Source organism: Lacerta agilis, chromosome 2, assembly GCF_009819535.1.
Source record: "Lacerta agilis isolate rLacAgi1 chromosome 2, rLacAgi1.pri, whole genome shotgun sequence".
NCBI classification, from domain to species: Eukaryota; Metazoa; Chordata; class Lepidosauria; order Squamata; family Lacertidae; genus Lacerta; species Lacerta agilis.
The window spans coordinates 78,364,521-78,389,613 of NC_046313.1; the positions used below are offsets into that span (position 1 = coordinate 78,364,521).

At 40.0% G+C, this 25,093-nt stretch overlaps 1 protein-coding gene across 1 annotated transcript in view; it reads left to right on the plus strand.

Annotated features, from left to right (window-relative positions):
* Window positions 1–25,093, plus strand: part of CACNA2D3 (calcium voltage-gated channel auxiliary subunit alpha2delta 3) — a 487,051-nt gene that overhangs the window by 453,829 nt on the left and 8,129 nt on the right. Inside the window, exons 33-35 of the mRNA XM_033140932.1 lie at window positions 841–893; window positions 2,183–2,238; window positions 5,962–6,073. Of these exons, the coding sequence (XP_032996823.1) occupies window positions 841–893; window positions 2,183–2,238; window positions 5,962–6,073 (221 nt within the window). The remainder of the gene's footprint in view (window positions 1–840; window positions 894–2,182; window positions 2,239–5,961; window positions 6,074–25,093) is intronic.

Below are 25,093 nucleotides of genomic sequence, written 5' to 3' on the forward strand. Positions count from 1 at the left end.
ACCTTCCCTTTTTTGTGGGAAATTCCCCTATCAGTACTATAGTCTATAGTATAGTACTGATAGAGGAATTTCCTGCAAAAAAGGGAAGGTTGACAGCTATGTTTATTATATACAATGAAATGGAATATTTTTTGGCTTATGATTAAATATTTTCAAAGAACTGAGAATTAGACTTAAGTATTTTCTTCAGTTTTGGGTGATTTTTCTTCAGAAGCAAAAAAAAAAAAAAGTCACAATGGAAAGAATTTTGTTTTCTACCTCAGCCTAACCTTCATTAGAAATCCTTAGCTTTACTGTTTTATGATCCATTATGTTCTTTTTAGAATGGAAAAAGTAAGGTAAAGAAATATACAAGGCTTTGTTTTCTACCTTTTCATTTCACTTACTGCTGTACATTAGGTTTCAAATGCCGAATAAACACCTATCTATCTAGGTTTCAGAGCTAATCATTTCAAGGAGATGTCATCATTGGGAGATGTCTGATGGTGTCTTTTCCTCTGACAAAATGTATCCACCAGTAGATTCCTCATTCTTCCTGCATATCTTTGCACTTCCCAGAATCTGCTCCTGAACTCAAGCCTGGAAAATAGTAGCCACTGAATGATAAAAAAAATCAAATACTGTACTCGCTTTATTCATTTCCCTTCTGGGCCCCTGATTATATTGATCATCATTTTTTAAAAAAATTATTTCAAAATGAACTGAACCACAAAATCTTGAAGGAGTGGTATTTACCACCAAAAGACCATATGTTCTTGAAATATTACATAAATCCATCACTTGGTACATTTAAATATTATATATTCTAGTCTTTTGATTAAACAAATTGCTTCTCTCCAGCCTTATAAAGCTTTCTTTGCTGCAATAAAATGGATTGTGACTGAACTTGTCTTGTAAGTAACACTTGCTAAGATTTGAAAGATTATTTGTACCTTTCCATCTTGCATGTTTTTTCATGTATACAGCAATTTGCATCAATTTTCAAATCTCCTGTGCATAATTTCAGAACATGCTTAAAAACCTGTTTTTGTGATGTAGTCATTTCCAACATGCAAACTAAATTTATTATTGTGGTTGCAGTTAAATCTAATATGAATATTTGGCTGTTTCCAGTGCTGCTTGGGTGGGCTGTTCCCAAGCAAGTATACTTTTTCAGAGGATCTTCTGTTCTGCAATAAGGGATTGAAACACATAGGCTGTCACACCTGAAGCTTATGCAGGCTCTATCTGTGTTTCTTGCATTATAATAAATTATTGTCATTATCTAATAATATTTAAAATTAAAATGGATGAATGCTTGAGTAGGCAGCACTCCTAAGCCGTTCAACCACACTAAGATAGTACAAAACACCTTTAACATTTTTATTATAATCTTATCTGCAGACCAAGGAATATATGATTGACCTGGTTTTGCAGACTCCCAGCATGCAGTTTTAAAGCTGAATTTCTTTAAAGGAGCAAAGAAAAAAATTGTGTGTGTGTGTGTTTGTTTGCTAATTGCCAATAAAAATCTTTGTAAAATTCAAAATCAAAACTTAGTGATCATCAAGATCAAGTTGAACAAAGCAATCTGCACCCTACATAGTTATGATCAAAAACATATTTTTTTATAGCAAGGATGAATGCTGAACTACAACTTCCATCATCCCTGACCATAGATCATATTGGTTTGGGCTGATGGGAGTTGAAGTCCAGTAACATCTAGGATGCCAGTGTCGTACCATAGCATAGAATGAAGGCTAGAATGGGAATAATGTCATCATTTCTTCTTTTATACCATAGCAATGAAGGTTTATACCATAGCAATAGAATTTTAATATAGTAGCAATGAAAGTTAAATCTACATATTATTTTTAATTAGAGAATGAAAATAGACAATACTGAAAAATAACTCTGCAACTTATCTGAAAGTTAAGATAGCTGAAGATTGCCAAACACTAGAAACTACCAGAAGTTTTACCTATGGAATCTCTTGATTATACAATGGAATACCAATTTTAGCAGAATTTGGATTGGCAGGATCAAGTCAACTGGGTTAAAATTAACAACAGTAGAAAAGAGTTCATCTTAAGCCACATTTATCTTTATTTTGAACAGAATGAAAGGAATCCTGTTACTGACAGCTAATGGTATGAACATGCCAGATGTAATCATTTGATATATTTGATCTTTTGTGGTTTAGGTTTCTGGTGGAATTTAATCTATGCAATTGGTGGCATTCAGATCTAACAACAAAGGGTAAGCACACTTTGTATTCATGGCGACATTAACAAATATGTTCTTTGCTTTTATAAACACAAGGCAGCATTCCAAAAGATCCATGGAACTCCATGTGTGCAGGCACTTCCAGTTTTCTGCTATGAGAAGGGAAGCCTGCCATGCACAAGGACATTTTCCATTGCACATGCGGGCTTCTGATGACAGGCATTGGCTACAGTCCTGAAACCTGTGGGTCAAGCATAGTAAGATGATGGAGACTACTTATGGGTAAGTGGTTTGAAGACTGCAGCCAAAGCCCATTACATTATCTTATGGCAGCCTTGCTTTAAAACTGCAGTGTGATTACAGGGCATAAAGCAAAATGTTTAACCATTTGGAATAACACTTTCATTTTTCAGCAAAGGCAAAAGAGAATATTGTAGAGCAAAACTTATTTCCTCCTTTGGTCCAATATGATTCTCTAGATTGCAAATCATTTCTCTCCTACAGCACAATCCTATGCATGGGTACTCAAAAGGAAATCCTACTGAGTCCAGTAGGACTTGTTCCCAGGTAATTATGTATAGGATTGTAGCCACAGTGAGCTTTGGAGCTTTCTTACCTGTTGATTTATTGTAGTTATTTCATTCATTGGGCTCAAGGGACAGTAAGGCTTCTGTCAGCAGAAGGGAGAGGGAAGCAGTTTTCAGCAGTTCCACCTCCTTCTTGCAACACTTCTGCACACCCCCTAAATCTTTTCCAGAGGGTTGTGGGGGGCAAAGAGAGAGGGAAACCAGTGCAAATTGCTGATCTTCCCATTCCAGTGCTGGAAATGGTATTCCCAGTTGAACAATCTGGGAAGAGCTCCTTATTTGTCCCTTCTCCCAGACACTGAAATGAGAGCAGAGCAGAAATTTCCCAGAAATCTTTTTCCCTGCTGATAAAATTGCAAAGACTTCCCCCCCCCCTCATCCCAGGGCCCAAAAAACGCCACTTTGCAAAACTTTACCTGAATATTTCCCCCCTAGAACAACACTAAGTCCAGGCATGTGAAATAGACTGCCAAAGTTATTGCTGCTGCCACTTTAAAAACAAAACAAAACCTTTAGACAAAACATATAAATTGTTCGTGGTGACCCCACGCCTGAAAAGGTATTGGAGAATTTCTTTTCCCAATGGAGAAATTGAGTGAAGTCATGCACCCAAGCAGGGCTTTTTCTCAGGGAGGAACCCACAGGAACTCAGTTCGGCACCTCTCATGTGGGCGCCATTGCTACTCTTAAGAAAACAAGGGAGGTGTTTATGGTGAGCTCCGGCACCTCTTTTTCTAGAAAAATAGCACTGCCCCCAAGTTCCCTCACCACATATAAAGTGGAGGAATTAGAGGTTAGATGGCCATCTGTCATAGATGCTTTAGTTGATATTCATGCATTGGACTTGATGACCCCCAGGTTCTCTTCCAGCTCCTCAATTCTATGAATCTCCTGGACCAAGGATAGTTTTAGCTCCTATTCTAGTGATCCCTGAGGGTACCTTTTTTAGTTTCTCCCACATGATTGAATGGGACTAACAAGTCTTTGGGGCAAGGCCACTTCTGCCTTAGGAGGAGGTGGTGTTGTGGGCTCTCACAACCCCTCCACGTGGTCAGGGGGTAGGTGGACAGCCCTGCACGATTGGGGTTTCCCAGCTGCATCACTGGCCAGGCCAGCCAATCCGGTCAGTCGGGGTGGAAATGCAAGGTGCAGCAAACCATCTGGGTTGTGATCTTGGTCATTTTGCTAGCATTTCCAGCATTGGCAGTCTGCTAGGAGAATGTGTGGGTAGCACACAGCAGCCGAATGTAGTCCTCTGATGCTCTTCTGGTCTGCTGGATTGGGGCAGTACTGATCAAATCATGCAGTGTCCTTATGCGACCCCTGCCCCGCCCCCGCCCCCAATGGCATACCCTGCCCAATGAAATGCCCTTTCGGCCCATGACTCTTCCTCAAAACAAATAGAAATAAATGTGTGTTACCACTGTAACAGTGTTATTACCTTGCAACCTTCCTTCCTTAAGGGCAAAAGTTTGCCATTACCTCACTAGATAAAGATACTGAGCCTGAGCGGTATTCATTCACATTATAGCTGGAAGGAGAGCATGTAATTATACACTTCACCTGATCCCTTTCTTTAATTACCAGGAGACTGGAAAGTACCCCCTCATCCTGATCACTAGAAAGGTATCATTTTAATGCAGCTTGTGTTTATAGTTTAGAAATGGGTGAGCTGGCAGTGATATGGAAGGTGGCTAGCAGACATTAAAGAGAGCAGGTTCAGAAACTAGAGAAGGGATCAGGAACCTGTGGCCTTCCAGATGATGTTGGACTCCAGCTCCTATGAGTCCCTGTCACCATGAATGATGGGAGTTGGAGCCCAACAAAGTCTGGGAGCACCAAGTCCCTATCCCTGAGCTGGACAGTGAGTTGTCTTCCTCTCTGTCTATTCTATTGAGAATTAAAGCAACAGGGTCTATTTTCCTGAACAGAGCACTGCAAGTAGCCCAGTCCTTTTGTTGTGGTTGTGAGAAATATTCCTAGAATTATTCCTTTATTATGCTTGCAATCCACTTTTAATCTGTAAAATTGATGGCTACTTAGGTGGCTCCTATTGGTCACACATCCAGTCTCCAATCAGGGCTCACAACTGCAAGAATCCTATGACATCAGTTACTCCCAGACCAACTAATGGGTAGCTGGTATAGGCCATAAAGAATGGAGATAATTGGGCAGAAATGAGAATATGTGTGTTCACATCCATTGTCAAGTATACATGAAAAGCATGTGGGTGACCCCTGCAAGTTCACTTTTATTTTGGATACGTTCATCAACTTAGAAGGTTTTGCCTTCAATTGAGTTTTTCAGATGAGAGCTAATTGTGGATACTCCAGCAATTATAATAAAAGACTATTGGTTAGACACTCTTGGCAAACTGTACAAAAATACTTTTATATGGCATGGGTGCCTAACCTTTTTGGGGCAGAGGGACATATTGACCCATGTTCAGCTGTCTGGGAGCTGCATATCAAAGCAAGCATGCAAAAAAAAATTATTATTGAAAATACACATTTTAGAGATCTTGGGAGGGGTTACAGTTTTTTTGCATCATGTTAGGGGACCCATGGGAGCAGCAAAAATAAAAATAAAAATAAAAACTTTTAAAACAATTTAAAATTGACAAATTTTGCTGTGTCTTGGGGGTCACCAAAAACCACTTGGGTGACATATGCAGTCTGTGGGCTGCAGGTTAACCACCTCTGTGATACAGCCTTCAACCTTACCTAGTCTGTTCATACTGCTCTTCCCAGCCTTTGTGATGCTGCCAGAATGAGTACAGCAGCAAACTTATGCCAGCTAACTGGGCTTTGTTGGTCAGAGACTGTGTTTACAGCACCTTCAGCCCTGTTGTTTTGTATACTAGAAACTAAAGTCACATTGGTTCATGACATAGTTTAGCTTGTGTCAGAAATGTTTGTGCACCCTAGGTTAGCTAAGGGCAAATCGTGAATATTGAGTTTAATAACATCCCGTAGAAAAATAACATCCTCTTCATAAATGAATTTGTTAATTGTAAAATAACGTTTATGCATTACCTATATAAATCACAGGGTGGCAGAAGCAGAGTAACGTTTTCATCCACTGTAAGGCGTTTGATATAGTATCTTACACTGTACGATTCTGAGTGAAGTTATTACCAAATTCCATCAATCTCTTTTATTTGCTTTAGCTCAGAGATTGAAACAAACCCTAGAGCCTTGTGACACCGAATACCCAGCCTTTGTTTCTGAACGCACAATCAAGGAGACCACAGGCAATATTGATTGCGAGGATTGTTTCAAGTAAGTACTTAATTCTTACTGGTTGTGAAATTCTAAACTTCACACCAAAATCTGCGCTACAAACTGCTGCAATTAGTCTAGTCTAATCCTGGGAGAATGGATAAAGTTTGATGTTCATAAAATTATCAAGGAGACCGGGAAATGTGTTGGCTATATATAAAAATATGAGTTACCCTAGCTTATTGGAAGAGACTTATGTGTGGTCCTAGCCACCAGGACTCTGCTGGTCAAAAGAGTCAACAATAGCAACTAGTTGCATCACATGGTTGATCTGGGACCTCAAAAGGGTCTGATCCCATATTCAAATCACCGTATCTCCATCTGATTTATTAGCTTATTAGCAAGTTATAAATTGCAGCTCTCCTAGTGGCTAACTTTGCAATCTATCAACAAACTAGGTGTCCAGATTGTTTCTAAAACAGTACTGAAGTTCTTATCACAGATGGCTAGTCCCACTGCAGGTGCCTCACAACCTGGGGAACAGCTACACAGCCAACCTTTCTTCTGATTTCAGGATGCAGAGTTCAAAGTTGGATAGAGTGCCAAGTCCTTGTGTCTTCTGAATTGACAATGTCAGCTTTATTGAGCAGTTTCTGTTAGTCCCGTAATGAAGTTTGTTGATCAAAGCCTCCTCTGCTTATTGTTAAGAATAATGTATCAATTTCAGTATTGCTAGCCAAGGGCCAACATTGCTAAATAAAATGTACAATTTACTGTATATTATCTTTATGTATGCATGATATAAGATTTTCCAAGTACAGGGTAACTTTTCTGGAGTCTGGCTCTGTAGCCTCAAATTGTACCAAGCATAAAGGAATTAAAAATCCATTTTTCAACTTTCTTTCTGTTAGTTTTAGCTGTATTTTCAGCTATAGAGGAGCTACAGTCACAAGAAGATAGGGACCTACTCTTTTAAATAACTTAGGCAACTACATCACAGGGTTGGACTAGATGACTCTCTTGGTCCCTTCCAATTCTATTGCTTAGTTTTTCTCCACATCCCAGAATACTTTATCATGCCTTAGTACACAATACTCAGCAACTACATCCATATGAAAGTTCTCCCAATACACTTTTTGTATACACTTTTGCCTATTATATGCATTTTTGCAACCAATTTTCCTGCATAACAATTTTGAATGTTACTTTTAGTAATATTTTTTTCTTGCACAATTGCCCCCTAGAATACACTTTTATTTGCATTTTTGGTTGGATAGCTGCATACTAAAACTTGGAGATGCATGTATCTCAAAATATGGGTTTTTTTTGTATATTGGTTCAGGAAGTGAAAATTAGTGGATTTTTATTAAAATGTGAACTACATAAATTTCACCCCCATCCTTACCTGGGATTAACATGCCTTGAAATCACTGGGACAGACTTCCAAGTAAACATACACATGATTGCAGTATACATTATGGATTGCAAGTTTCATGTATTCAAAACTACTGGTTGGTTTACCTATCCCAGGGTGAATCAAGTGGAATGTTTTGCTTGTAGGGGTTAGGGAGAAGTGTGAAATGCTAGGTGAGGCATTTTCTTTGCAAGACAGAAAGACTGGCCATTGTTGTTGTTGTTTATCCACTCTTCACCTTAAGGTCCCGGGGCGGGTTACAACAATTAAAAGTACAGTTTAAAACAGTTTTAAAACTTGCAATTTAAAATGTCATCACAAAAAATAGAATGTAAACCATCTATGTGAATAGATGAAGGACAGTATAATAGTCGTCGTCATAATAATAATAATAATAATAATAATAATAATAATAATAATATCATGTGCTAAAAGCCAGGATTTTCATCAGCCATATCTCATTCCAAGGGTGATCACAAAAAATGGTTGTCTGTCGCAGTGCCTATCTTATGAGGGATAGCTCAGTCAGTAGATCATGAGACTCTTAATCTCAGTGTTGTGGGTTTGAGCTCCATACTGGGCAAAATATTCCTGCACTGCAGAGAGTTGGACTAGATTATCCTTGTGGTCCCTTCCAGCTCTACAATTCTATGATTCTATATGTCATACCCTACAGTAAGGATCCCTGGAGCTGCTTGCAAATAAAAGCAGCAAAGAATAAGATTAATAAGACTGCATAAAAATAGCAGTGCTGTAACAAAAACATTACAGAGCCTGTGTGTGTGTGTGTGTGTGTGTGTGTTGCTTATCAAAGACACTGGGCCAAGAGGGCCTCCCTCAAGAGATAATTCAGTGTTTGTGGCATTGTCCACAACTAAAAATGAATCCAAGTTGCACTGAGTGTTGCATCTTGAAACCAGACATTTGACATGGGAAGCATATAAATTCAGCATGAAAACATTTTTTGAAAACAAGGATTGTGCTGTATATGGATAATTGTAATGGTTAATTTTCTGGTGCTGGCAAATCTGTCTTGTTGCTAGCATGTAGCCCTAGTGTGCTGAGTAATAAAGATGAGGCAAGCTTTAAAACATGTCCTTTATCTTAATTCTAGTGAAGGACTTGTCAGTGGCTTTTGTATTTCTGTTGTTGAGAACATCAGAAATGTGCCTGAATACTAAATTTTCATATGGCACAACTACTACATTTTTAAAGCTTTTTGAGAGTGGCATTACAATCTGAAGGTCAACAGACGACTTTCCGTTGTGTTGCTCTACTTCTGAGGTCATGAGGGGACAAACCCAGAGTTGGCAAGTTTGAGGATTGTGGCTTCAGAATGTAATATTTCATGTTGATCTAAGGGGAAAGCTACTTGGATCCAAAAATGGGACCACACTCAGAAGGTCCAGTGTCCTTGGAATGCACTCTCACTCTTTGAAGCTAATGGCTGTCAGCTATCAAACCACACATTACTCATCAAGTTGCACTTTGTTCTCCTATGGACACGACTGAACGACTGAACAACAACAACCAAGAATCAACTAAACAAGTGAAGATTCATAGTTTTAAAGTTTTGTATCTTAAGACATATTTCTAGGATATGTAGACCTCACTGCTAAATGGAACTATATGGACACATGCGGCTTTGTGAAGTTCTACCCACAGGCGTAAGATATCTTCACAAGAGAATGACTAATGTTACCCAATAACATCTGCGTCAATTGTTTGAGTTTCCAGCAAAGTCAGTCCTAAGAAGAATTTCCACTGTGCCATTACATCTTTATGCCTAAATATACCAACCTAGGAATGAGCAAGGGCAGACTTTGGTCTTTCAAATTTCAATGCTGCCCTGTGTGAGGCCAAAATTCAGCGCCCTCCCCCCCTTACCTTTTGCTGTGCCTCAATTCACTACATCATAGTTGCAGCACTCCCTAGGCTCAGCACCCAGTGCAGTGGAACTGGTCACACCGCCCTAAATCCGCCCCTGGAATGAGAACAGGTTACCGGTAAGTGGACTGGCCTTCTTTAAAGGAGAATTGGGGGGATACAGGCAACTCCCAATTTACACAAGGATTATGTTCCCGTGCATTTAAGTGAAATTGTGCATGTTTGGAACAACATTGAAAAAGCCTGTGAACATCCCATTCCGCCCCTGCCCTGTTCTGGCCCTTTTTGTTACGTTTTTAGGTCACTTCCAGCTTCGGTGTGATATGCGTGTGTGCAGTTGCTCACATATTGGACGTGCCCAAAATGGTCACAGCCTGTATTTTAAATCAAAACAATCAGTGTGATATTTTCTACTTAGTGTGTATTAGTGGATGCATGGTGAAAGGAAAAGAAAAGTTAGATGAACTACCATTTCTCTGCTTAGCTTGTGACGGCGTGACAGATGTGTTTTCCTAGAGTTTTCTTTTACAGTCCAATCCCATTGTTTTCTTGATTTGAGTTCTTGTGAACAATACGAAGGCATGCATCTTTGTGCTGTCCTAGACATAGGATTTCCTTGCAAAATAATGTTCAATATATCCTAATAACCTCTGGGTTAATGTCTGCTTTGTGTTTGCTTTTTCGTGGGAAAGTATTTCCCTTATACCATTATATCTTTATGCCTGAAGTATATGTAAATGCTTTCTTTCACCCTCAAATGATGGCAGGCCACAGAGTTTTCTTTGGTGGTAGTGAGGGGCCCAATGAGGTTGGTTCTCCACTGCCAACATAAGGCCTCTCTTCTTTCAGAGGGGGAGATACAGAACTTCCTGTGCTCTCCAGAATGCCCTTTCAAGGGCCATAAGCTTCCAGGCCCTGGTGCCAAAAGGCTTCCCTTTCTCATAGAGCTGAGAACTCTGAAAAGCATTCACAATGCAACCCTAAGCATGCATATTCTGAAACAAATTCCACTGAATTGAATAAGTCCTGCTCACTTGTAAGTGTGTTTAGGATGGCAGCCTTTTGTTATTGTTTCAATATTCAAAAAGGTTTCAGTTAAATGAAGAAAAGATTTAATTTAACAGGGCTAGTTTTCTCCCCAGATGAAAGACAGAGATCTAGCCGACTCTTTCAAAGATAATTTCAGGTCAAACGGAATAATATAATTCAGCAGTACTTGGATGAAGTGAGTTGGAAACTGAGTTTACTGAAAATTATAGTATTTAAAAAAATAATAAACTAAGATAATTTTCATAGAAAATCATTTTGTATTCCATAGTGGAAAGAAAACCTCCCTATGTTAGTAATACTCTAATCTCAAGACACTCATTATTTTTCTCTGGAAGCAATGGTAAACCAAAAAGAAATAATTTTGTGTAAGTGTTAGAGGCTCATGGGAACACTTTCGTTCACTGTGTAATTTATTCAATTACTGTCATTAACAATCAACAAATTACGACTTTGGGCAGATTCAAATGTTCTGTTTCTGACAGCATAGTGCTTTCACATGACTTTCTTAGTTCAGAATTCATAGGAAAGGGAGATTTCTTATATAAAGATTCCCTGCATTAAAACTGCATCCCACAACCAGGATAAGCACTTCTCCCTAATCTATAATGATGAAATGTGAAGCCTAATATTGTTGCTGACATATTGGCATATGAATTTTGAGGTGGTGCCCCTAGGTCCAGTGAGGTACCACATCTGGAAGAGTAAATTTAAATTGGCCCCCTGATACCACCTCTTTCTAAATGTTTTATTAATCTGGCTTAAAAGCCTTTGCAGACATACTTTCTGATCCTGTCCCAAGTTCTACTCATGCAACAACATCCGTTTTCAGTTGGATGGATTTTATGTGATGGGCCAGTTTCTTATGAAATTTTCTGCCTTTATAGTTTACTTATTTAATGAAATTTGTATAGTGCTTTGCTGTAAGTAAAACATTCAAGTGTTTGCCCATTTTGTTTTGCTGTACACTTCTTAGATGGTTTCTGTACGCTATATAAATAATTTTATAAAGAAATAAAAAATGAAACTTAATGGTGCTGAGTAAATAAGGTGGTGGAGGGGCATCGCAGTGACAGGTCCTACCCCAGCTTATGAGCATTCAGTTGAATTCGTTGAGTCTATACAGGTGTGGAACTTTCTAGCCTTTCTCAGGTATTGGGTGACTGTGTGAGGACTCAAACTGGCACAGGGGGTACGCACTGGCCTTGCTTCCAGTGACCCTGTGAGTACCAGGCCTGCCTTCTCTACTTTCCCCACCCTAAAGGTCCAAAGGGTGAGTCTAACCATGATGCTGTTAGAGTCCTCTCTGTGGTTAGAAATCAAGATTCCTGATCAAAGTGAGAATCCTAACTGCATTTAGCTGAATGCAGACCTTCATTCTCAATGCACATACATCAGAGAAAAAGTTGAATGTATTAGGGTTGGGGTTGCTGTGTGCTTTTTACATGCATTCACCCCAGTGCTGGTAGAGGACTTCTCCCTATGACTAGGATCCCCAACTGATTGAAAAGAGGCCTACTGGCATGCACAGACTTGCACATATTGAACTAGATGTTCATGGGTGTTGTCCTCCCAACCAAAGCTTCATCCACCATAATTAATGTTGTGTGAATAGCTGTATTCTCATGGGTTCAGTCGCCCTTCAGAAAACTGCAATATAGCGAGTGCCCTCATCTCAACCAAGTGTGATGCAGTTGCTAGTTTTTTTTAGGCTTGGAAGAAGAAAACCCAGGATCAAAACCTGGAAATAATTAATCCAGTCCCCAACATCCTATACATGAGTATGGGTTACTTTTATTTCTTTCCACTTGATATGAAGAAATAACTTGCACTTCATGATGTGCAATGTTTAAATTATTTTCCAAAATATAGACGCCTTAGAGAATGTAGGAGCCTGAAAGAAAATAAGGATTATATAAGAATGCCATTATGGTTATGGTTTGGCTGCCCCATTCGATAATTTTTGTCATCCTATATCCCACTGATTATGAATCTTTTAAATCTTCTACTTAAAAAGCAATTGAAAACAAGCTGGCCCATATTTTTTTAAGCATCTGGGGCTGTCAACAAGAACACAAAATTGGATTGCCTTTAGTATTTTCCAGTAAGTTATTCTTGTTCATTTAAAGTGCAGTTTTAAATAAGGTGGCGGTCCCAATCAAGCAAAAATGAACTGATTGTTCAACTCTAAGCATGGTTGTTCAGAAACAAGTTGCAGTGAGCATAATGGGCTTTACTCCCAAGTAAGTGTGTTAAGGATTGCAGCCTCAGCCACTTTGAAAGCAAAACAGGTATTAGACTGGTTTCAGCAGAGTTTTTTTATTCAGTTCAAGTTGTTTCGTTGGTGTAGTCACAACTTGCTTTAGCTGAATCAAAACTAAAGTTGTTGGTTTTTTGTTTTTAAAAAAATACATTTTAAAGCTGTGTGCTGGTAGAAGCAGGAAAGCTACTAGGTTTTCCTGCAACACAACCTTTAGAGTCAGATCTTGATCCTATGAAGAAGAAAAATTAGCACAACTCACAGACCAGTTTTGGTAACATATGACCGTTCAGCCAAAAGGCCTGGATGGTGCTGAGAAGGCTGAACGCTTTTGCGAGTTGTTGGGCAAGAGAGTCAGAGCAGGAAAATTCCCTGCACCAATTGGTGCGTGTCTGTGGTGGTCTGGGTGAGTGGGCAGGGCTTTATCCCAATTAAGGGACAATTTGCCTTCTCTCCAGCCTCTCCGTTTGCAGCAACAGTCTCCCTCCCTGCCTTTCTCCCAGTGTGCTTCGGTGTCGCCGCTAGGGGACTATGTAAGAATTTTTCCCAATCTGCATATTGGATCGCAATTTTTTTTTTGCCTGCTTCACACTGAATAGCAGGACGGAGTGCTAGATGGTAGGGTATGCTGTGTTGTTTAAATAGGTTGATCTTCTTGATTTGGTCACTTTGGGCATTTTAGGTGCAGGAAAAGAAATAGTTTGGTTTAGCCTGGTGATGCCCTTTAGACAGCTTTCAGGTGATGGGTCAGCCCCATTGGATCTGGCTTTGCCTTCTGAGGGAACAAAGAACACGCCTCTTTGCCTTCTTCTCCCTGACTGCCCTTCAGGTATTTGAAGAATGTACCCGTATCTGGCATGGAATGTAGCAATAGCCTCCTGTGCTATTTGTTAACATATGAACAGTTAATATTCATTGGATAGTGGAAGAAAAGGTAGTATAAGGTGTTGAGCTGAGATGGAGGCTTTGTTATAGTTTTCCTAAAGTTACCTACATAGGATGGCAGCAGAAAGGGGATTGGGGGTCCCAGTTACCCAATTCCTATGATGGAGTAGGAAAAGAGCATCATGACATTTTTTGTGAACACTGGTATATAACTTTCAATAAATAAATAAATGTAACATCAAACCAGGGAAAGATACGGAGAGGAAGGAAGGGTGATTTGGTAGTTTTACAATCCTGCTGGATTTAGGCAGAGAAAGAAAGAGCTTGAAGGAATTATCAAGAGAGTTGAGATCTGGGATTGGTTAGAGGTTGATTGTAAACTGTTTGGTATGCAAAGGGAAGATGTTTCTCCTGGCATCCAGGAGTCGCACAAGGTCTGTGGTCTGTTGACCAAAGATTGTACTGTACTATCAGATTGTACTGAGATTTGATTTTGTGAAGTTCATCTGAGGACTCTGTTTGCCTGTGCTTTTTTTATATCTAAATAGCAGGGTCCTTAAAATGATTTGGCTTTAATATGATAGAGCACCAGTCTTAGGAGGAATCTGTGTGGTGGCATTTGACATCCTTACACTTTTTTGTGATGGTGCAATTATAGGAGCAAAGCAGCAAATGCATATTTCACAGAAATACAAGTTCACCACTCAAAAATTCAAACTAGCTATACTTGGAGCAAATTACAAGCTACTTCTTTCCAAATGCCATTAGTTGTTTTCCTGGACTATGGCTGCAATCCTAAGCACACTTACTAGGAAGTAAGCCCCACTGAACACAGGGAGACTTACTTCTGAGTAAACAGTCATGGAACTGTTCTATGAATAGATTTCAGCCCCTACTGTTTGCAATTTGTAGCTCCAAGAGTGTAGAAACTCTATATACATTCTATGAGTCTTGGAAATAAATATTGGGAATAAATAATTAACTAAGGGCCCATCTAAACTTCTGTTTGTCCCATGATTTCAAGCCATGGGTCTGAGTGGTTTTTATTTTGTCCCACCACTTTCTCTGGGAAAACCTGCTGTTTACTGTTGAATCAATCCGTTGGTTTTTTTTTTTTTTTTTGTAGATTGATGTTTGTTCCAAGTTAGCAGTAAACAGCTGGTTTTCCCAGGGACATGGTGGGACAAAACAAAAACCCCACCTCTCGGAACCATGACTTAAAATCACTTGAAATCACTGGATAAATGGAATTATGGATGGGTCCTTAGCAAGCCTAACAGCCAAACAAGATGTTATAAGAGGAACAAAACTGAAAGCTCTCCGTCGCTTTCTATTCTCTCTTCTCTGTAACATCTAAAACAAGCAGCCCATGTAATTATGTTGCATGCTTTCCTCCCACTGCGTTGTATCATTGGTTCACAAGGACAGGGAAACACGTTGTGTGATGTCATTACAATTTCCATTCAACAGCATAAAATGAAAGAATAGAGTTACGAAAGTAGAGTTACAAGAGTAGAGTTACATGTGCCTATTATAATGTATACCTTGGCCATGGGTTGCTGACATTTATTGTAAGACAACACCCAGAAAGAAAACCAGCCCAGAACTTTAAGATGGGATACTGTACACCTTAAAGGTGTGAGCACAGTCGGTGCCTCTGATTTGCATCAGTGATAAACCTTTTGTACTAAAGTTACTGCAGTGTATCAGGTACAATTATAACTTTCCTGAAGGGTGACATTGTTCTGCATCATTTGGCATGAAAAGAAGGCAGAATATATTGAAATTTAAGCAAAGCTGGTATATATGCTTATCCAGGGCATAGGGAGGCAGTAGCTATCACTGAGAATTTTGTGTAAGAGGTTTTTTGTGCCTAATTTAGAATGAATTTCTGCAAAACCCAGCAACTATTGAATAAATAAAGACCTATACCGGAAGCAAGCAGCACTAGCTAGTGATGCGAATAGAATTACTTGTAAGCATTAAAATGCCTTTTTTAAAAAAGAAACCACTTAAAGCTGAGAAATACCATAAGCTGCTAAAGGATATTAACTTCTGTTGCTCTGCCAAATTGCTGTAAAATGTTAACTTTCACTTCAGTTCCCTATGAGAGAGGAAAATTATATACCCTTTGCATATATTGTTTGCTTGTAAACAGATCAGCTAACCACATTAAAATGTGTTAAAATTAGCACCCATTTATGTTCTGTTTGATTTTCTTCATATATAAAGTCGGATCTTGACAGGTTTCATGCAGTATAATGCCATAATAGCATATGGGGGGGGACCCTCCTTAAGTGGAAATAGCGGGGGTCTTCATTCTCTGCTATATGTGTTACGTGGAGAAAACAATTTATAAATCGTTATAATTCTACGATTCTGTTATTCTGATTCTGGGTTGTGTTTCACAGTTTACAATGCACACAGTACATGATATGAATAATAGCCCTCCTTGATAGGGAGATATTCTATTTTAACTCCTTTTAGTGTGTGTTTTTGTTTTGTTTTTAGATTTTAAAAGATTGTACCCCTCCCTTCTTATGCTGGTTACGACCGTAATAAAGAGTAACTGGATATCATCGTTGTACTTCGTTATTAACTCATTTTTAGTTTGGAGAACAGTTGTTTGAAAGCTATGAGGAAGATTCATATTCCACACCAGGAAAAAATATATTTTAGGGTGTGGATCTCATAATGTATAAGTTGCAATCACTGAATAATATATCCAAGGAGTTTCTGCAAGAAGCTAGAAATGTGTGATGGCAAAGGATTTTCTCTGGATATTTTAACAGTCGCCAAGGATAAATGGGAATTTAATAAAATGTTTCGTACCTTATAAAAATGCACAGCTTTAGTATAGGTGACATGAAACATGTTTTCCATCATCTTTTAAACTTGTTTGATTTGGGCACTTTGAAAGCATTCTATACAGTATCTCTCTTTTCTTAAAGCATATTTATGATCTTCAATATCAATTGTGCAACAGAACATCTCAATGTCAAGAAGACATCTGCTTGTCACTTTTTCATCTGAGATTGCCCGATGAGTTGTCAAAACTGTACAAATCTATATGTGTTGGCTCTGATCCTCCTTTTATCTGTTTACTTTGGAAAGGTTTCATCAATGCTAGAGACTTAAATGAGCTTTGCAGATCAAAGGAGGCCAAAAAACCCTCTTGAATTCATTTGTACTTAATATATAAATAAGAATTTGAAACATGACAGATTCTTTAAAGGGGCATTTTGTAAACTTACAAAAAAAAAATCCTTTTGTAATTTGTTTTGGGGTGGGGAAATGAAAGCTTTTCTTAATAGCAATAACTTTTTCTATCAAAAATCATTTCAAGTCCTTTCAGCCAGCCACCTCTCAGCATAACATAGTGTTGCATGTCACCCCAATCTCTGAGCGGCGTGAGATTCCAAGGATTCTGGGCGCTTACCTTTACAACCCACCCACCCCCAGACTTATAACAACAGCAATGTCTAGTTTGAAATGCTCACACAGTGATATAAAGGCAAATATTTGTTATTACAGTTTAGGAACCTATTTCATGCCTGGTCTGACTTTCTGTTCATCTCACCCATTATTGTCCACTCTGAGTGACAGGGTTTCTGTCTTTCATGCTCAGTAACATGCTCAGTAACATCTGGCCCTGCGAAGAAGAAACCTGCATGGCTTCTCTTAGCTACATGGAGTCTTCACAAGGTCCTCTTTGACTGAAAGGGTGGCAGGGAGTACTGGAGACAATTTTCCATGTTTGGTTTTTCCGAGCTTTCACGGAAATGGCTTGGAAAGACCCAAAGTTTTTCCAAGGAGATTATGAAAAAGCTTGGAAAAACTGAATGCTTTCTGAAGCTAGCAGAGGGGAGCTCACCCATGACTAGACCTTTTCTTCCCCATCCACAATCTGGGACTGACTATATTTCTTCTTGTAAAATACTAATAACAAGGCATAGCTGAAAAGTCCAAGGAATGACTTTCCATTTGTAACATACCACAGAAAAAGTTAAACCTAATGATTATAGTTTACATAGGGAGGGGATCATTTTAAACACAAGGAGACTTTTATTGTCATAATATTTTCAGCTAAGTCACTAGAAATATATGAGAGGAATTGTTTGTATTAAGAAAATTGATTAAAACTGGAATAGAAATACATTTCAGCCAGCTTTAAAAAGTTATATATTCCTGTGAACCAGCCCTTATTTAGGTAAGGATTTGTTTTAGTGAATAATAAATCTTTGCAGTTGATTAGCAATGTTTGATTGATTAAAAGCAAGAATGCAGCATTCTTTGCCATCTGCAGTGATCTTGGTGCTGCATGTCAGAGAATGTGAGGTTTCAGTAACCGTAGAATATATCTTCAGTACTGGGAAAAACTCAAAAGTGGTTCACAAGCCAGAGGAAATGTTTTTATTGCATACACAGCAGCAAACAATATATTAATGTGGCTGTGGAAAATAAAATTCATTCACTGTTTTGTTCTACTGTTTTATTAGTGTTCCAACTTACTTGAAAAGGTGCCTTTCTTGTAGTTTATGACAGAGACAGAGGCCCTTCTCATAGAAACACCACTGTGTATGGTAAAGGAGATTGTGAATGCAAGAGGAAGCTTTCTTAGTTGTGACACCCCATTCCTGGAACTCCCTCCTGGAGGAGATCAGGGAGGATGAGGTAGCATTCTTGTTCCTCCAGGCCTTTGCAAGTGGTTAGGTATATTTTTGTACTATAGGTTGTATAACTTCCATTTTAATTATTGGATGTGGTTTACTGGGTTTTATGTTGTTAGTTGCCTTAGGCACCCTTTGGAGAAGATGGGTGGGCTGTTGTTGTTGTTGTTGTTGTTGCTGCTGCTGCTGCTGCTGCTGCTACTACTACTACTACTACTGTTATTTACATACTGCTTAATGCCCAAATAGGCTTTTAAGCAGTTTACAAGGTAAAACACCAGTTTCAGAAACATTAAAATATAAACATCCACAATTAAAACACACAATACAACAATCCTGTTGAAATATTACTGCTGTTGAAACAGGAGATTCAGTTTGACAGATTAAGGGATATAAATTTAATGAAGAATAAACAAATGATAACTCTTTATTTCCTGCGTAGAATAAGAGTTGTTACACTAAATTATACAGGGAGATTAAAACTAATTCCCTGAGTCCAAGGTTCTTTCCCCACCGTCCATGTGTGATTTAAAGCTGAAGGGTGGTATAAGAAGCAAGCTTTGACCATGAACCTATTGTTGGCGGAGGGGGCTTCCCACACAAACATTGAGCCTCTGTCAGTAGAGCACATGGAAAACGTTCAGCCCATGTCAGTTTGTTGTGTCTGTTGTTGTTGTCGTTGCTGTTGTTGAAGGGGAGGGGGAGAATGCAGTAGGAGATGTTTCTGATCACCAGTTATTTTGGGTCAGAGGCTGAGCATTTGCACAACGGCAAAGAACCTCTCCTACTCTGCCAACTTTCCCATCTCCAGCCCTCCTTTAGGTGTAACATTGGAGGGATGCATGTGAAGATCTGCTTTCCTGTATTATCCTGGAAAAGGAAAGGCAAAGTGTAGGATCTTATAGGAGCAATTAATGTTATAATCTGGAATGCTTCAGTCCTGCTCTCTGCACACTATAATATAAAACCTCAGACAGTTTAGCAATCATTTTTCAAGAGAAACAATGGGCCCCATATCACTGAAGGGGGTGTGTCCAGTTGTTCTCTCTATAAGTGGACTCTGCAGAGAAGAATGACATGGAACTGCACTCAGTGGCTCCACCCTTACATTGTCACACATTGGTGGCTTGCCTTCTCACATCCATTTGTTCAGCAGCACACCACATATAGCTTACGCTTGTTGGCACACTGCACAGTCAGGAAACGCAACCACACAGGGTGCCCAATCCAATGGAACACCTATGCATCTACAGCATACATTGCAGATGTTTCATTGGATGTGCTGCGAGCAGGGTGGACTTCAGAAGCAGGGCAAATAACCACAGTTCACACAACCTACACATGGAGGGGATGACTGAATGGACCTAGAGGCACAAATGCTTCAGACAAAGTCTGACCTAAAGATTTATCTTTTCATGTATCTAAATCTAAGGTTCACTGAGCCATAGAGCCATAGCTACTGGAATACCTATTATTATTTTAAATTGTCCCAAAATGTTCCATTCTCTATTTCATCTACTGTTCAAAAACCTGAGCAGCCTAATTTATGACGCCAATATAGATGTTACACTCATTCATGGTTTCTTTTCTTTTTTAAAAATGGATACGAGAGAAATGTGAGTTAGAAGTATAGCCAGCAGCCTGGAAAACACATTACAGGACTTGGAAACCAGAACAACAGATATCTGCATGTTGAACAGTTGAAGTTTGTTCCACTCCATTAGGGTTTGGTTTATGCAACTGACAATTATGTGAGTAACAGATATTTGAGTATAGGCTGTACATCATTTTCCATTTACGACATCCTGGTGTGTGTGTGTGTGTGTGTGTGTGTGTGTGTGTTTGCATGTTTTCTTTTTTAAACTTAAACCAACAATAGGAAAAATCAAAATGTGACAGCTATGAAATGAGATCCCATAGTAACCACTAAAGAATGCAAGCTAAAATAGAATGCCTGAAAGTTAGCTGCCTGTCTTGGCCCCCGTAGGAAAAGGCCTTTGTTTTAACAGGTGCCCAGCACCTATAGCACCTAAGGAAGTCAATGAGCCCTGCAGTTTCTCAGCCACCACTGCCATCCTGAAGCCTTCTTTGGGCTACCCACAAGGCCTGCAGTCCCTATTGGGCTTTTGTTTTTTTAATAGCAGACTAGGCATTTCTGTCCCCACAGCAGTGTGATCTCACACATTTTGAAACACACCTATCCCATGGGTTCATGATATTGGCTGACTGGTTCTTTGGATCCTGATCCTCTGAAAATGAACTCACGTCCTTGGGGGGGAGCTGGGGAGCTTCATTGTTGATTTTGCAGTTTTAAATTGTTTAATTGGGATTGAACTTAGATTCTTGATGCCCTTGCCATTTTTCCCAACTGAACTCACAATCTAGAAATCTGTATAACTGACTTGGCATACATAGCAGGAGGCCCTCAGGTGTCCCTGAAATAAACAGGCCCTTCACACATCCACACACATTTGGTCATAATGCCTGGCTTATTGATAATCATAAACCTGAAATGTTTCCTGACTGCAGTTGCTTGATCGTGCTGTATTTCCAGTGTGATATGTCATCCTGGCCTGAAGAGTTCATATGATGGGGGATTCTGGGGTTTTGCAAGAGCAGGGAACACCTTGCTATCTTTAGTTGTGGCAGGAGTGACTCTTACTGATGAGAAGGGTCCTTGTCAAATATGACCTTGTCATGGCGCACGAGAGAAGGCTTCTTCCCTTGCTTGTGCTGCAGAAGCAGTGGCACCATGAGTGTCAAGAATCAGAGGCCCTCTCTTTCCCTCTGGGCAGCCTACCTTGGCTCTGGTGCCTCTCCTTTGTCAAGGCTTGTTCTTTGGGTATACCCCTCCTTTGGCTCTCTGCAGTCCAAGGGCCCTCCATCTCCCTCACCCTGCCGTAATGAAAGGCACTTGCACAAGTTCACTTCTAAATACAAAGGCAGTATTTGTGGTCTGTGGGTATGTGTGTCCAAAAAGGGGGGATTGTCCAATCAGAGAAAAGGCTCACATGACCAAGGGCGTAACTTATCAAAATGTACAGCTATTTGACTATTTCCAAAATAAACTTTTCAGCAAAAACCAGTTGTTGGCATTTTTTTGTTTTTGTTTTTGTTTTTTGATGCTTTAAAACAGTCTCCCAAGAGACTGTGATCTACTCCCAGTATTTAAAAACTGGCAGTAATCTACCCATTGTCATTGGAGGGAGGAGGAGCGTGCATGGGGTGGGTCGATTGCCCAGAGTTGTTGAGCTTTTTGGGGGAAGGATTGCACAGTGGGGGTTTTTTTAACTCCCCCCCATAACTTTTTGTACATGATAAGGATCCCGCGATCTACCGGGATCAGCCGGGGATCTAATGGTAGATCGCAATCTACTGGTTGGACACCCCTGCTTTAAAAGAATGTTTCCCTTTATGCCCTCCCTCATCACCTCTCTGCACATCAAATGATCAGTCTGAGGACCAGCAAGGGGAGGCTTTGCCTCCTGATCAGGGTGCTGGGCTCCATATGCCCCAGCAATGTGTAATAATAATAATAATAATAATAATAATAATAATAATAATAATAAATATTAATACACTGCCCATCTGCCTGGGTTCCCCCGGCCACTCTGGGAGTCTCCCAAGAGAATATTAAAAACACGATAAAACATCAAACATTAAAAACTTTCCTAAACTTTAAATTTGTTTTCTTTTTGCCAGCACTAACACAAAAATTGGTGGCCTCTTCACTGGGAGAGGGAAGATTAGGGTCCTGAACATACCCCATTGCTAACGGATGGGCTGCTAGCAATCTAGTATTTGTTTTTTCTTTCTTTTGAGTGATTTATCTCCCCCTTCCTTCCACATTGCTTTTTATGAAGAAAATTGAAGTCTTTGAGGCCTTTTTTTGTTTTCAGGAAGTTTTCTGCACAGGAAATACAGCAGTAGACTCAAACAAGTGGAGATAATTAAGAAGGGTCTTGAATTATGGCTTCCAACGAAAAGGCTCCTCGCATGCTGCTGCTATCTGTTGTGGCATTACCTTGCCTCAAATGGCAGTTGGTGATGATGCTGACGACGACAGTGTTGTAAAAGGCAACGGCTCAAATTCTTGATTTACGTCACTTCACTTCAAAAGAGCTCTCTTGTTTAAACAAGAAACATTCACCATAAATATTCAACACTAGACCTTCGTTTGATTTTTAGACCAGTTGAGCTCAATAAAAGAAACCTTTATCTTCCCCTGAGCTGCAGCTCCCATATCGCTAGTGACATAAATGTCACCTTAGCTCAGCAGGTGATTCAGAATACACTCTCCCTTGAAATACCTGAGGGTACCTTAAAATCCAAGATTTAGAGAATCTTTTGAAAGCAGAGCACTTTTTTATGCAGGGTTTTGTTTTTTGGTGTATGTGGGTTTTTTGGTTTTTTTAAGTTCCCTTGCAGCTATTACAATGGGATCCCTTCTGCTTTTCATTTTTCTCCTGTATTTTTACAAAGTTGCAACTGTATTTGTTGACTGCATAGAGCCAATGCAATCCATATTTAGGTTGCTTGCCTTAGGTTCAAACTAGAGCATACTGTCAGTGTATTTGGGGGTCACTGTCTCATCTTCGCTTCCACCTGAAAATGGAAACTAAAGATTAGAAAATAACTCAACCTGCCCTAAAAATCAAATAATTGAGGATAGGCCATAAGTATAAACCTTTCTAAATGATTTGAAAAGACTGGTTTCTCCACAACCTAGTTTTAGTCTAATTTAGTTCATGCTGCAGCCACAAAAATGCATTTATCTTTTTAAACCAGCTTGAACAACGGTTATGGCTTTGGGAGACCACCAGGCGCCATCACTTCTCCAATCCCTTTCCCTTAATACAGTAGTCGGTTTCTTTGTAGGCATCTGTAGATTGCTCAGAGCACCTTGCAGCTGTTAGCCAAAACCACTATGCAGGTAGGGCATTAAGAAGAATGATTGTGGCCTATGTTTCTCTTCCCCTTTGCCTCTGCTTTGTCGCCTAAGGAGTCCTGTTACCAAGGGCACAGTGAGAAGGCACTATTCATGCATTGAGTGTAATTTACAAGCCATAAGAAGGCTCATATACCTTTACGTGCTGCATTGAAAGCAGAATTTCATCAGGTACGGCTTGATGGCCCAGAGTGCCTTCGGGATGACTTGGCTACACTAATCTATCTTCTGGTAACCTAATGACTGGACAGGACTCTTGTGATGCACTGTACATGGGGCTGCCTTTGAAAATGATTTAGAGGCTTCAATTAATGCAAAATGCAGCTGCCTGACAGTCAACACGTTAAAGTTAAGCAATCGTATAACACCAATTCTATTACAACTTTACTAGCCCAATTCAAAGTGCTGGCTTTGACCTTTGAAGTTGTTTATGGCTCAGGACCCTGGGACCTTCTGGAATGCCTCTTAGCTCTTCTTCTGAGGTCTGTCTCCAAGTTCCACCTCTGAGGCAGTTTCAGACGGTAGTGACAAGGGCCTTTTCAGTGGTGGCTCATGTTAATGTGGAATATTTTCCCCTGTGAGGTCTGCCTGGCCGTCGTTTTGGTGCCAACTCCTCCCCACCGAGACTTTTGATAGACAAAGGTGATGTTGTTTTGTTATTAGTGTGTTGCTAAACTCCCTGCCTCCTTCATGGATCAATGCCTTATCGTGGCGAAGGGGCTTGAATAAATCAGAGAAGCTATGAACTATGCCATGCAGGGCAACCCAAGATGACCTCATCTGTCTCCTGATAAATCTCTATGTGGGACAAGAAACTACAGTTAGAACTGGATATGGAATAACTGATTGGTTCAAAATTGGGAAAGGAGTACGACCAGGCTGTATATTGTCTCCCTGCTTATTTAACTTATATGCAGAATTCATCATGCGAAAGGCTGGACTGGATGAATCCCAAGACGGAATTAAGATTGCTGGAAGAAATATCAACAGCCTCAGATATGCTGATGACACAACCTTGATGGCAAAAAGTGAGGAGGAATTAAAGAACCTTTTAATGAAGGTGAAAGAGAAGAGCGCAAAATATGGTCTGAAGCTCAACATCAAAAAAACTAAGATCATGGACACTGGTCCCATCACCTCCTGGCAAATAGAAGGGGAAGAAATGAAGGCAGTGAGAGATTTTACTTTCTTGGGTTCCATGATCACTGCAGATGGTGACAGCAGTCACGAAATTAAAAGACGCCTGCTTCTTGGAAGGAAAGCATTTACAAACCTAGACAGCATCTTAAAAAGCAGAGACATCACCTTGCTGACAAAGGTCCATATAGTTAAAGCTATGGTTTTCCCAGTAGTAATGTATATAAGTGAGAGCTGGACCATCAAGAAGGCTGATTGCCGAAGAATTGATGTTTTTGAATTATGGTGCTGGAGGAGACTCTTGAGAGTCTTCTGCAAGAAGATCAAACCTATCCATTCTTAAGGAAATCAGCCCTGAGTGCTCACTGGAAGGACAGATCCTGAAGCTGAGGCTCCAATACTTTGGCCACCTCATGAGAAGAGAAGACTCCCTGGAAAAGACCCTGATGTTGGGAAAGATGGAGGGCACAAGGAGAAGGGGACGACAGAGGACGAGATGGTTGGACAGTGTTCTCGAAGCTACCATCATGAGTCTGACCAAACTGTGGGAGGCAGTGGAAGACAGGAGTGCCTGGCGTGCTCTGGTCCATGGGGTCACGAAGAGTCGGACACGACTAAACAACAACAACAACAATAACAACAACAAAACTCCCTGTGGCTGTTGTGGGAGTTGTTTCACTTTGTTTTTATGGCATAATGGGTGGGATTCACTTAATGTGTCCTGTCAGCACAAGCAATGGGGCTTTCCCCCTCTCTTCCCCCTGCACCCTCCCCACACTCCCAAAATTGGCTAAGGGTGTTAGAATAACCCCCACAGCAGTGCCAGGGGGGG